The sequence below is a fragment of the Heteronotia binoei genome, chromosome 7, assembly GCF_032191835.1.
Source record: "Heteronotia binoei isolate CCM8104 ecotype False Entrance Well chromosome 7, APGP_CSIRO_Hbin_v1, whole genome shotgun sequence".
Taxonomy (NCBI): domain Eukaryota; kingdom Metazoa; phylum Chordata; class Lepidosauria; order Squamata; family Gekkonidae; genus Heteronotia; species Heteronotia binoei.
In genome coordinates, this window is record NC_083229.1 from 37,756,356 (window position 1) to 37,769,383 (window position 13,028).

General features: G+C 44.1%; 1 protein-coding gene across 2 annotated transcripts in view; it reads left to right on the top strand.

The window, feature by feature from the left end:
• Window positions 1-5,361: 5,361 nt before the first annotated feature.
• SNX31 (sorting nexin 31) overlaps window positions 5,362-13,028 on the top strand; it is a 28,226-nt gene continuing 20,559 nt past the window's right edge. For both annotated transcript variants that reach the window (XR_009555639.1, XM_060242943.1), the window contains exons 1-4: window positions 5,362-5,431; window positions 6,904-6,978; window positions 8,883-8,997; window positions 9,421-9,485. Coding sequence is in view for 1 of the 2 variants with exons in the window: in XM_060242943.1 (XP_060098926.1) it covers window positions 5,366-5,431; window positions 6,904-6,978; window positions 8,883-8,997; window positions 9,421-9,485 (321 nt within the window). In the remaining variant the exon portion in view is untranslated. The remainder of the gene's footprint in view (window positions 5,432-6,903; window positions 6,979-8,882; window positions 8,998-9,420; window positions 9,486-13,028) is intronic.

The following is a 13,028-nucleotide window of genomic DNA, read 5'->3' on the forward strand; positions in this document are numbered from 1 at the left end:
GTAGCCATGCTAGTCTGCAATAAATCAGATTCAAGGACTGTCAACCGAGAGAACCAAGAGTTTCAGGACATAAGGTGTTCAGAGCTCCCTTCAGGAACATGCAATCCTGTTCCCAACCACCTTTCTGCATAGTTATATGCATTAGCTCTTTTGTGCCCAAGCATAAACTATAGCTTTTGTAAGACAAGAAGGCAGGCATTATGTTATCTGCCCCAACAGAGTGTAAAGTGGATTTATAAGTAGCATAGTGAATGTGAACAAAACTCATTTCAGGATAGAATAGTTTCCATCTAGAGAAGATTTGTTATTTTTTACTTCATTTGATTTCTAACCCACTCTTCCTGAAACTGGCTCTGCAGATGACAACAATTTATAACTATACAATAAAACTCTGTAAAATACAATTTAAGTTAATAAAGAACAAAATCAGTAAAACAGTATACAGTTTAAAATGGCATAAACTCATACAGAGGAGCAATATAAAAACGTGAAGGAAGGAAGAAGAAATTGGCTTTACACCCTGCCCTTCACTACCCAAAGGAGTCTCAGAGCAGTTTACAATCCCCTTTCCCCACAACAGACACCCTGTGAGGTAGGTGGGGCTGAGAGAGCTCTCCAAGAACTGCTCTTGAGCAGAAAAGCTTGGAGAACTTGTGGCTGACCCAAGGTCACGTCAGCAGGTGTATGTGGAGGAGTGGCGAATCAAACCCAGTTCTAGATAAGAGTCCATGCACTTAATCACTACAAAGAAGGAGGCCAAAGCTAGCTGTAACTGTTGGCTCAGTGCTTGATACTGCTCTCAACCATAGCCCTGGTGGAACAGCTGTTTTGCAGGCGCTGTAAAATGGTACCTGATTCCGCAGGGCACTGATCTCTCCTGGAAGTGCTCAGCCAGGGACTAAAAGTCCTGGCCAAGGACAGTTGGATGCTCTGGGCCAGGGACCACCAGCAGGTTTTGATCACTTGAGCACAGTGCTCTATGGGAAACATACCAGGAAAGGCAGTCCCAAAGGTACGTTACTGCTATACGTTACCGCTTGGTTTTTAAAGGGACAGAAATTCACCTTGAGCCTCATTTCAAATATTTGTTGACCACCCTGACCTGAATAGCCCAATCTCATCACATCTTGGAAGCTAAACAGGTCAATTCTGGCAAGTACTTGGATGGGAGACCTTGAAATGCCAGAGCCAGAGGCAGGAATAGGCTTTATTCAGCTCTGAGTCGTCTCTATGCCCTCTAGGGGTCAGTCACCAGAGGTTGCTATGACTTCAAGGTGCACGCACACGTGCACATAAAAATACATGCATGCATACATATATATATATATATTTTCCTTGACCATCTCACGGAACACAGCTCTAACACAACCAGTAGCTAGAGATCAGTGGCAGAGCACTGTCCACAACTGCAGCCTCCAGAAGACTACCTTTCGGTTGAGACTTGGTTACATGTTCCTTAATACCATTTTAATTGATAAATTTCAAGGTTGAGCTCAGTGAGGGGAGATAAGTGTCCCCTCACTAAAGTTCTGCATACAGAAGCTATTAAAACTTTCTAAGCAGCAAAGTAATGCAGGGCAGCATTCTGCGGATTTGGCTGCACATTCTATGGCAAGCCCCATTGTACTCAAGTGCCACGCTTGGTAAGATCAACACCCTTTTCTATGGAGAGTTGCCTATGGATGCTTAAAGTTGAGGACTTACTTTTCAAAGGTTCTATTCTCTTATCTTTCAAGATGGAAGGGATGCTTTCCCTGATAAAGATGAACAAGCAGACAGCTCCTATGTCCCTAGGAGTCTCACATTCATTCATGTCTAAATTTGAGCAAAGGTCCTTTGTGAGACAGCACTGGCTTTCACGTCAAAAAGGTAAAGGTGGCTCCCTGTGAAAGCACCAACTCATTACTGACCTATGGGATGATGTCATATTTTCTTGGCAGATTTTTTGTTATGGAGTGGTTTGCCATTGCCTTCCCCAGTCATCTACACTTTACCCCCAGCAAGCCAGGTACTCATTTTACCAACCTCAGAAGGATGGAAGGCTGAGTCAACCAACCTTGAGCTGGCTGATTTCACAAGGGTGAAATTTATACACGTATAGGTATTGGCATACCACTGGGTGGTGCTGTATTCCCAAATGTTTTCTGAGTGAAGGCTTACTTCAGTGAAAATGGCAGTGAGAAACTGTCTTCAATGCATTCTGTAAAAATATCTGCTGTTTTGACACTTCTGCAGTGATCCACTGTCACAGTCCTCACTATCCCCCCCATATATGATATTAGGTATGAAGAGTTAATTGTAATTCAAAATAACATTTATGTTCTATTCTCTTACTCATAAGCAGGAAAATGTATTGGAGGGGGGGTGAAGAAGGAAGAGTTGTCCTCATAAAGGCATAGCAGCCGAGAGAAATGGTGGCACCTCTAGATTAAGTGGTGGTTCAGTAAAGCATGCCTGCTTGTTCATGCAGCGGCCCTAATTCTGTATTTCTGTTCTGCTGTGTGTAAAGCCAGATCACATTCTGCACCAGGCATCCTTTGTGCCAGCCCCTCTTCCTTTGTTTCCTGCCCCTGTTTCCCCTATAGGTGATCTATAGCAATTTGATGCTATTTTTAAGGTTGAGTCTCATGCACCTTGCATAACACTGTGCCGTGAGGAGGAGGGCACCTTTGGATGAAAACCCAGAGGCTCTTCTTATGCATTCAGTATCAGCGTCGGCTCATGGGCAAATAGTGCCCTAGGCAGGCCCCCCGCTCTGCTCCCCCCGCCACCCCCAGCGCACTCTGCTTGCCCCCCCCCGCCAGCCTCCTCCAGCTCACCTCCACTCGCCACCCCTCCGCTCGCTCGCCCCCCTCGCTCGCCATGACTAAAGGAGCTCTACAGGCTTCTCACAGCCGGCACCTGCGTGTTTAACCAAACACACAGGCACGGGCTGCTAGAAGCTAGTAAGGCTGCTAGAAGCTAGTAGGGGCAAGCAAGTGGAGTGCCACCGCAGCAAGCGGAGCGTTTTGGGATTTTGGCTCCCAGCTGAGCCACCAGCCTGGGAGTATCTCAGCACCCTAGGCAACTGCCTAGTTTGCCTAGTGGGTGAGCTGGCCCTGTCCAGTATATGAATGATTGGTGGAGAAAGAAATGTCCCCTGTGCAAGCACCAGTCATTTCCAACTCCGGGGTGACGTTGCTTTCACAACGTTTTCATGGCAGACTTTTTACGGGGTGGTTTGCCATTGCCTTCCCCACTCATCTACACTTCCCCTCCCCCCCCCCAGCAAGCTGGGTACTCATTTTACCAACCTCGGAAGGATGGAAGGCTGAGTCAACCTCGAGCTGGCTACCTGAAAGCCACTTTGGAGTCAGGAGGCAATTTTCTCCACACCAATTTGGCCAGGGATTCTGGAGTTTTGTTTTTTGTCATCTTCTGGGCATGGAGCAGGGGTGCGGCGGGGAAGTATTTGTGAATTTCCTGCATTGTGCAGGGGGTTGAACTAGGTGACCCTGGAAGTCCCTTCCAACTCTATGATGTTATGATTCTAGGAAGGCAGCAGAACTGGACACTGGAACTGGGAGACAAGGACAACATTTTAAACTGTAAACAGAGTGTGGGCAATGTTTTTTCTTTAAATTAATGACATAACAATTCTGAGTAAGAAAAGAAAAAAAGAAAAAAGCAAACATGAAAACATGAATAAAAAAAATGTTGGCATGTTTGACTACTACTTTGTCTAGTAGATTGTAGTAAGATTAGATAACTTGGTAACATTAAGGTTACCAATATTTTGTCCTCTGCTTCTGTAATTATAGGTAATAAAGGGAAATAAAGAAAAAGGTGAAGAAAGGAGAATAATGGGAAATACACTAATGGGGGAAGAAACGGAAATGAATGGAAATAAAGAAATGGGGGGAAGAAAGGGCAATAAAGGAAAATAAAGAAGGTGGGAAGAAAGGGAAATTAAAGGAAACAAAGAAAAGGAGAAGGCCCCGCAGCAATCCTGGCCGGCCAGTCAGGTCCCAGGGAGGCCGCTGTACGACTGGGCCCCACGATCCCTGCCAGCCAGCTGGCCCCCAGGGAGACCACCATGTGACTCGGCTCGGCCCAGCAATCCCTGAGGGCCGGACCAAGATGACGGACATTCCCCACCACTGATATGGAAGAACAACAGACGACAAAAGAAATATTATGTGAAGCTTGAAGAACTTATGGGAGTTCCCATTTCTATGCACTGGCAGGTAAAAAACATTTCTCCATTTAAAAGAAAAGATCAGAATGTGTAAGGCTCCAGCAGGTCACAGGCAATACTACCTCCAAGCTGTGGAGTCTTGTGAGCAAAAATTCTACTTTGTGAGCTACTGCATAAAATAGTTTGCCCTGGGGCCATTTTTCATGACCTAAGGCAAAAATGTGTGAGCCAGAGATTAAAAAATTGTGAGCTAGCTCACACTAACTCAGCTTAAAGGGAACACTGGTCACAGGACCAGGCTGTTAGGCCATACAGAGCATAACCTGTCCTGTGGGCATTTTCAAGTCTCTCCCCATCACAGCAACACAACATTACAGTAGCTATTATAGGCATAGCCTTGGCAAGGAAGGGGGAAAGATGGCATTTGTCCTGTCTGGATTGTAAGGCTACTAAGTGAGAAACACCACAGTTCACCCCTGAAAATTCAAGACTTTACTAAATAATGTCATAGAATCACAGCATTGGAAGGGATCCCCAGGATCCAACCCTCTACACAAGGCAGGGACTTCACAAATACCTCTCCACAGCGCAGAGTACATCAAAGCAGCAAAATACATGAAAAAGAAAACAAAACTCCTGATGCTGTCTTTGAAATGTAAGTACTTAAGAGTAGGAAGAAGTGCCCTCCGAAGTTCTGGTTTCCAACATTCCTCAGAAGGACGAGCCAGCAAGAAACCACAAGGACCCCAGGCCTGTTCCCGCTAGCAACAGCCGGTTTCTGACTATCTCCAAGGCACGTGGCCGGCTAGTCTGGAAGAGTGATGGAAAATACGCTGACTGGGCAAATCCCCTTCTCACTCCCCTCCCCACACTAATAGGAGGGCTTGTGTAGGGGGACAAGCGGGTCTACGCAGAAGTAAATCCCACGGAACAGCCCCGCACGTGAACGGGATCGTTGCCTTCTGCTGTCGGCTCCCTCAACAGGCAAGAGCTGCTTCTTTCCATCCAAGAGACCTTCAGGCTATGTCCACCTGCTGCCACGCCTAGGAGGGAGGCGACAGAGCCGCGTCCTTCGCTTCCCCTCTTCTATCACGTGGGGAAAACAAATCCTCCCGCCGCGGTCGCCCTGCCCCATTTGCACAAGCCGCTGAGCAGCCGGTTACTTCGTCTCCCGGCCAGGCCGGCGCAATGAAGATGCATTTCAGTATCCCCCTCTCAGAGGACCTGCTGGAGAAGTTTGGTGGCCGCTATGTGGTGAAGTAGCTTCCTGAGCAACATAGGGGCGCTTAGAGGCTGCCCCAAACCCTGGTTGTGCGGCTAAGCAGGCGATGTGGGGCGGGGTGTGGGGGGTAACAAGCAGAGCCAGAAATGTCCGGTCGGCAGGGGCTGCAAGGCGGGCGTGTGGTGTGCGCGTGTCCGCGCCTGTTCTGCTTCTCTTGCCCACGAGGATGGGTTGGTTGGGCGCAGGTTTTAAAGGGGTATTTGATCCAGAAAGTTTGTTATCCCCGTTTTGTTAATAGCGTGCTAAAACTGTAGCGGGGTGGTTGAAATATTATGTTATTACAACATTTATGGTATTATAAAGTGTAATGTTATTATAAAAATCTCACCCTGAGCCCTGCCGTAGCAGGGGAGGGCGAGTCATAAATAAAAATAAATAAATGTGCCCTTAATCCACACTAAGACGTGGATTGCTTCATCCCTCAGGGATTGTTTGAGTGATGGAGGGAGCATCCGATGGTGGTGTGAGGGAAGATTGGGGATATGGGCAGCTGATGTGGTCCCAAAATTGCCACTAGTAGAGTCAGGAGCATCTGTTTGTCTGTAAGGAGGCAATCAGTGTGAGTGAAGAGCTCCAGAGGAACTGGTTGGCTGCTGTGTGAGACAGGATGCTGGACTAGATGGGCTACTGGTCTGCTCCAGCTGGCTCTGTTCTTATTACTTCTGTGAGAGAAAAATCGGGGAACATGAGGGAAGGATGCATGATGGGCGGTTGTGGAACTCTGTACTGGTGGAGTGTGAATTATAGCAAATGAGGAACACTATTTGTGTTTAAGTGTCAGAAAGGAGGTGAGTCTTTGGGTGGGATGTGGAAGAAAGGAACCTCAGGCTTTTGTCTGGCTAGAGGGAGGAAAATGTGTGTGTCCACAAAAAAGCAGATGGGGGAATTAGATGCTATTGAGTTGCACTTAAAAGAACCCTCCCATCTGCCCTGGGAAGAGTCACAGGCTGTTTTTGTAGAAGAAAGTGGCATATTAAAAAGGTAAAGGTAGTCCCCTGTGCAGGTTTTAAAGGGGTGACGCTGCTTTCACAACGTTTTCACGGCAGACTTTTTACGGGGTGGTTTGCCCTTGCCTTCCACAGTCATCTGCATATTACAGTTTCTGAAATAATGGGCATATGTTCTAGACCTGGGCAGATCCGAAATAATGGATATTCCCTTACAATAAGGGGTGTTTGCTTTTCTTGGGTGACACAGAGGAAATTAAGCATCCTGGGAAGGATAGATGTGAAAACGGTACACTTGTGTGACAAGGGACTGAGAAGGGGTGATTCTGTAGCATATGTGAGTGATGTTACAAGGATGCCTCTATATTAGGATTTGCTGGATCTGTAGGAGAAGAGTTACAGAGTCTGCACTAGGGAAAGGATGAGTATAGGTAGTAGTAGAAACAAGTTTCTAAAACTCTCATAAAAGGATGTAATTTGGAGACGTGTATTTTCAGCTGTACTCTGTGTATTTGGAAGGTTTTCTGTTCTGCAAAGTGCGTTACAGTCAGTTGCACCAGTGGAATGAACAGGTAAGATGTTCCAATTCATTACCTTTTTTCCCCTGCCACTTATTATCTCCCCCCCTCCCTTTTCAGTTGCTGTCACAGAACCTTTTGGAGAATATATATTTTATGTGGAAAAAATTCATTCTGTAATACTCACTGATTAGGTGTGGGGACCCCTAAATTTTCTGGCTACAAATAGGGATACACCTTCCCAATTTAAGTTAGGTGAAAGACTGCATAAATGTTCGCATATTTTAGAACAGTAGACTTTCATCCAAGTTCGTCTATGAGTAATTAATTAACTGCATTTGCTATTGTGTGAAACTTTCTGCATGTAAGAAAGAGACAAATAAGTTTCTACTCGCCCTTCGTATCTTTAGGGCGTGTTTCCTTGGGAACATTTTCTGAATTGGAAAGTTATCAGTGTACTCTTTCTGCTTGTGAAGGTCAAGGACAACTTGTGTCAGGCTGCGTAGATCTTTTGCTTTAAAAATGGTGAAAATTGGATAATCATGGGCAGGTGAATTGTGATGGAAATTTAAGAATAAAATGGGTGCGAAATCTGACATCAGTGGAGGTGCTTTCTTAAGAGAAGCATCTACAGAAATTCCTATAATCTGGTCTGTTTGAACTAGTGCGGTTGTCGTGGTTGGTGTCAGATTAGAATTTGGGAGGTAACGCTAAAGTGTGCTGTGAAATTGCAACCAATTTATAGCAACCCTCACCATGGAGTTTTCAAGGCAAGAGATGAGCAGAGGTGACTTGCCATTGCATTCCCAGGTTAACATCCCTACTCTACCACTGGGGAAGGCATTGGGTTACATGCTTTCAGCCTAACCTACTTTCATCCCTACTCTACCACTGGGGAAGGCATTGGGTTACATGCTTTCAGCCCAACCTACTTTCATCCCTACTCTACCACTGGGGAAGGCATTGGGTTACATGATTTCAGCCTAACCTACCTCACAGGATTGTATTGAGGATAAAATGGAGGAGAGGAGAACAACATAAAAGTACTTTTGCAGGGTATAAATGAAGTAAACAAATGTATGAACATAAGAGAAGCCATGTTGAATCAGGCCAATGACCCATAAAGTCCAACACTCTGTGCCACACAGTGGCCAAAAAAATAGGTGCCATCAGGAGGTCCACCAGTGGGGCCAGAACTCAAGACATCTGCCTCTCAAGCACCAAGAATACAGAGCATCGCTGCCCCAGATATAATGTTCCATCTATACCTTGTGGCTAATAGCCACTGATGGACCTCTGTTCCATATGTTAATCCATGGAACTCTGCTCCATATGTTTATCCATGTGTATGCATTGGTGCATACCTGCATCCTTAAATTTTAATAGTAATTCCATCTATTCTGCGTATTAAGAAGAGAAAGCAAGGAATTTCTATCTGAGAATTATCAGGATCCCCTCTAAACTACAGTTCCTGGAGTCTTGTGTGTGTAAGCCATGAAGGCTAAGATGGTATAAATCCGTATAGGTTTGTAACGATTGGCCCATGGTCTTCACATGAGGAGGGGCTGTGGGCTGCCTCAGAGGTAAAGTGTCTGTCTGCTGCTTTCCATGCAGAAGGTCCCAGTTTCAATCCCTGCCGTCTCCAGTGTTGTTAGAGATCAGATGGTGGGTATTGTGAAAGACTTTGCTGCCTGAGACACTGGAGGGCCACTGCTTATTGTCTCTGTGTTCACATCAAGTGAAATCAGTAGGTTCTTAAGGATCCTAGATAGTACTAATGTCCTTGGAGGTAATTTTCCTCAGGAAAATTAGTATCTTTATATCAGTTTCAAAAAAATGTCTTAATTGATAAATGAATGTCTTTATATCAGTTTCTGTTATTTGTTTGGCATCTTAGTGTTGTGTACACCAACACCAAAATACATTACCAGTCTAGATTTATTTAAATATCTTTTCAGTTAAGACGGGTCTTTGGGAGAGGTGTTCCTTCATTTCCTCCAAAGTTTTACCTCGCAATGACGAAATCAATGGCAGATGAAAGGAGGGCTCAGCTAGAACAATATCTACAGAATGGTACAGCAAATCTGTTTTATTTTTCTTAGAAATTTGTGATGACACCCGATACAAGTGTTAACTTTAAATGTTTGAGGTCTTTGGCATGCCGAAAATTGTCTCCATTTCCTTGTGGTAAACAGAATAAGAAGTCCCAAATAGTTTCCTGAATAAGGAAGTCTCAAATTTGTTTCCCTGAAGCTCAAACATTACCTGTTAAGATATGAAGTAATATTTCCTTTGTTATGTGGAAGTCACATGTTTCTCGATTGGAGTATTTATAACATTCTATAACAATGTCATGTTGCCCAGTCCTTTTGGGATCCTCCCACAAAAGAGGATTAATATTGTGTACAGTGCTTTTCTTGGAGATACAGCAAATTATCTTTTTAAAAAAGAGAAATTCTGTCTGTTGATATTCAGACTTGTGCTTTTGCTTTTCAGTGTCGATTGATCCAAATTTTACGAACAGTGATGTCTTCATTAGTTTTTTTAGGAAATTACAGTTGGTAAGTTTTAACTGTTTATTATAGCCCCCTGTTTTGTAAGCCTACCTCTTTGCCCTTATCTTGATTTATATAATACTTCAGGTTCCTTGCACCTTAAAGAAGGAATTCTAACTCTTCCCTCTGCAGATGCAAAATCAGACTATTATTAGAAAACAAGGAGTAACTGTTTTCTAATAACAGTCTGATTTTGCATCTGCAGTTACTAATTTTGCTCCCTGTGCTACATTAGCAGTCAAAATCTGGTGTTGTAAGGTTGCCAATCCTCGGGCAGCCACATTGAAGCTGGTAAGGACCAGCCTTGGTGGCGGCAATGGGAAGGGAGCAGTGCAGCCTGGCTTGCAGCGCTGCGATGGAGGTAGGGTTGGGGGGGAGTAAGGATCAGCCTGGTGGGGGTGGGGTGGGCGATGGAGGTTTTGCAAGCCTCAGCAAAGTGGGGGGGGGGTTGCCCAGCTCTCTCCTGCTTCAAAGCGGGAGAAGGCCGAGATTAGGGGGGCTCACACACGAAAGTTTGTGAAAAACAGAAAAAGGAGGGGGCGGGGGGCAAATTTCGGCCTGGGGTGCTGGAAACCTCAGCACCGGGTCTGTGCAAGGGAACCCCCAGTTTAGAAGCCCCCTCACTTTAGGGTTAGAAGAAAGTGAAGGGTGGTTGAATGTCTGCTGGACTCTCCATTATACCCTATGGAGACTGGTTCCCATAGGGTATAATGGAGAATTGCTCTGTGAGTATCTGGGGCCCCTGTTTTTTGAGGTAGAGGCACCAGATTTTCAATATAACTCCTGGTGTGTCTCCTCAAAACCATCTCCAAAGTTTCAAGGATCAGGGGGTCCAGTTATATGCGCCCCCCAAAAAGATGCCCCTTCCTCCATATTTTTCAATAAAGGGAAGGCATTTAAAAGGAGTGTGGTCCCTTTAAATGTGATGGCCAGCACTCCCTTCAAAATTCAATCGAGCTTGTCACAACCTTGCTTCTGGCTCCACCCACAAAGTGTCCTGATTCCACCCCCAAAAGCTCCAAATATTTCCTGAGTTGGACCTGGCAACCCTTGGTGCTGATATGTTTTTGATTGGGCTTTTGATCCTGTATAGTGGTGGAAAGGACCATCAAGTCATATATCTCCTCTGGAAAAGTATGTGAAGTCCTTGTGGAAGATGTTTATGATTTCATATTCTTTTATCTGAATTATTGCTATCTGTATAGCCTGCCATACTACTTTATGTATCTGTTTCACTTTATAGCATTTTGTAACCAGTAACTAAACATTATATTATATTCTTGTTCTCGTAATAGTCAAAGGGATATTTCTGGTAGAAACAGCCTGAATGTTTTGTTGCAAGGTAGCTCTCCCTTCTTCCCCAACACACCATGAGGAAGGTTTCACTCCACCCAGATTTTTCTTTCCACCGGGAACCTTTCAGTCTTTTTTTTTTAATCATTCCTCTTTACAGCTAGCAGGCTACTGAAGCAGTGTAAATAAGTAATCCAATTAAAATATGATACAGTCATAAAAATGCCACCAAAACCAACTATCACCTAATTAGACACCAGGAAATGGGTGCAAGTTAGAGATATTAGAACTAGATGTTTCTAGTGAAGAGAAATGTCTTCGTCCTCTTTCTGAAAGCCTTAGGAGGGAGACGTCATGCTGTCCACATGTTCATAGCCCTACTTGGAAGGGATGTGGTACACTCTATAGTTGGAAGTGGTTCTGCAAGGGAAACAAAAACACTTTGATTTGAGGGTGGCAATTTTATTGCCTGCTAACTGGCTCCCCCACACCTGTATAATTATTTAGTTCCTGTTGTTAGCTATTAAGATATTTATGCCTTTTTTCCCCAATGGGGACCCTAAGCAATTGACAGTATTCTCTTCCATTTTACTCTCATTATCCTGTGAAGTAAGTTAGGCTGAGAGAGGATGCAGGACCAAAGGTCACCCAGTGAGCTTCCTTGGTCAAATGAGGATTCAAACCTGGGTCTTCCAGATCCTAGTCTGACCCTCTGAAGTGGACTAAATAACGTCCAAAGGATTCCAATTCAGGCAGTTTAATTATATTTATACTTTACCACTTTTCAACACAAATGTCTTCAAAGTGGTTCATATAAACCATCATGAACATCGTAAACCATCAAAGCTAAGATGCATGAGCAAATATTTCTACATATTTCTGCAAGTCAGATCCTATTCCATTGCCTACTGGATGTCCTAGAATAGATATTGCCCTATTCTGTGTAATTTGCTTTGAGTGGAGTGTAAATAAATAAATGCCTGTCTCTGTGAATGGAGCTGGGTCTGAGCATGATGGCTTTGGCAGGGGCAGCTGGAACCTTGTGCAGGCATGTGCTCAACTGCAGATTTGTCCAGGTTAGCTAGACATTCAAAACTAGATGATGATGAATTTATAAAGTGGCTCCCCATATGAGAGCAGTACAAAAACAGTAAAGTTCGGAGAGGATCTGCACTGAGAGTGCGCAGTAATAATCCTCATTGCAGACCTCAGCAGTCCTCATACCCTTAATGCTTTTTTTGAGCCATCTGACACAAGATGTATTGTTTACTTGCACAGTAAGAAAAGGTCTTTTTCTCCGGTGATCTGAAAATGATTGTCTGAAAGCACTGCAAGAGCATGTTTAAAGAGTTGGTATGATTATTGGGCTCTGGCGTTAAGTAAACAGTTTTGGGTTGTGTCAGGACACGGTAGAACAAGCGTGTTGATGTGAAAAAGTCAACATCTCTATCTTTTAAACTCCATTTCTGTTGTCTGCTGTCACAGATAGCTTTGTGAGATGTGAGTGGCAAGAAGGTGGGCATAAAATCTTGCAAAGCTGGAACACCACTGTGAAGTGTAGAAGCAAAGGATGTGCTGATACTCGCTACATGGCATTAAAACGATGTCTTTGTTTGCTTGTAAACTTTTAACTCTGCCCTTCTGTCAAAATGGCATCAGAGCAGCTTACAAAATTACGAGCCTTTACAACAGACAAATCATGATGTAAATAAAATATGGATATCAAAGACGTTGAAATTAACTCAGTTGCACAGTGTTAATCTCCCTGTGTACACCAGTGTAGCAGATCATTAGCCTGCCCCATGGCTGCTTCCCCAAATCCTTGGCCTATAGTGCTGATTCTGGAGCACCACTTGACCATGTTCAGCCATATGCATATTTAGCACACCTTGTACCACATGGCTCAGGGCCGGCTGGCATACTAACATGAAATGCAGTACCAGTAAGATAACATAAATGTTTGCATATCGCCTTTCAGTAGGAAAGTTGGTTTCTGCAAAAATCATACAACCTATGTAAACATTAAGATCCCACCATACTTTATTTGTGACATACTTTCTCTTTAAGTTATTGTGAAGGATAGGAAATGTGTTAAAAGTTGTTTCTACACTGGATTTAGGAGACAGGTCATTTTCAATATAGAAATGTGAGGATTGACTTATATATAATAATATTTTGCTTATCCTACAGAATCTGGACATTATGCATTTTATATATAGTGTGCTTGTCTTGCTGATTTCTATGGTTGAGATATAT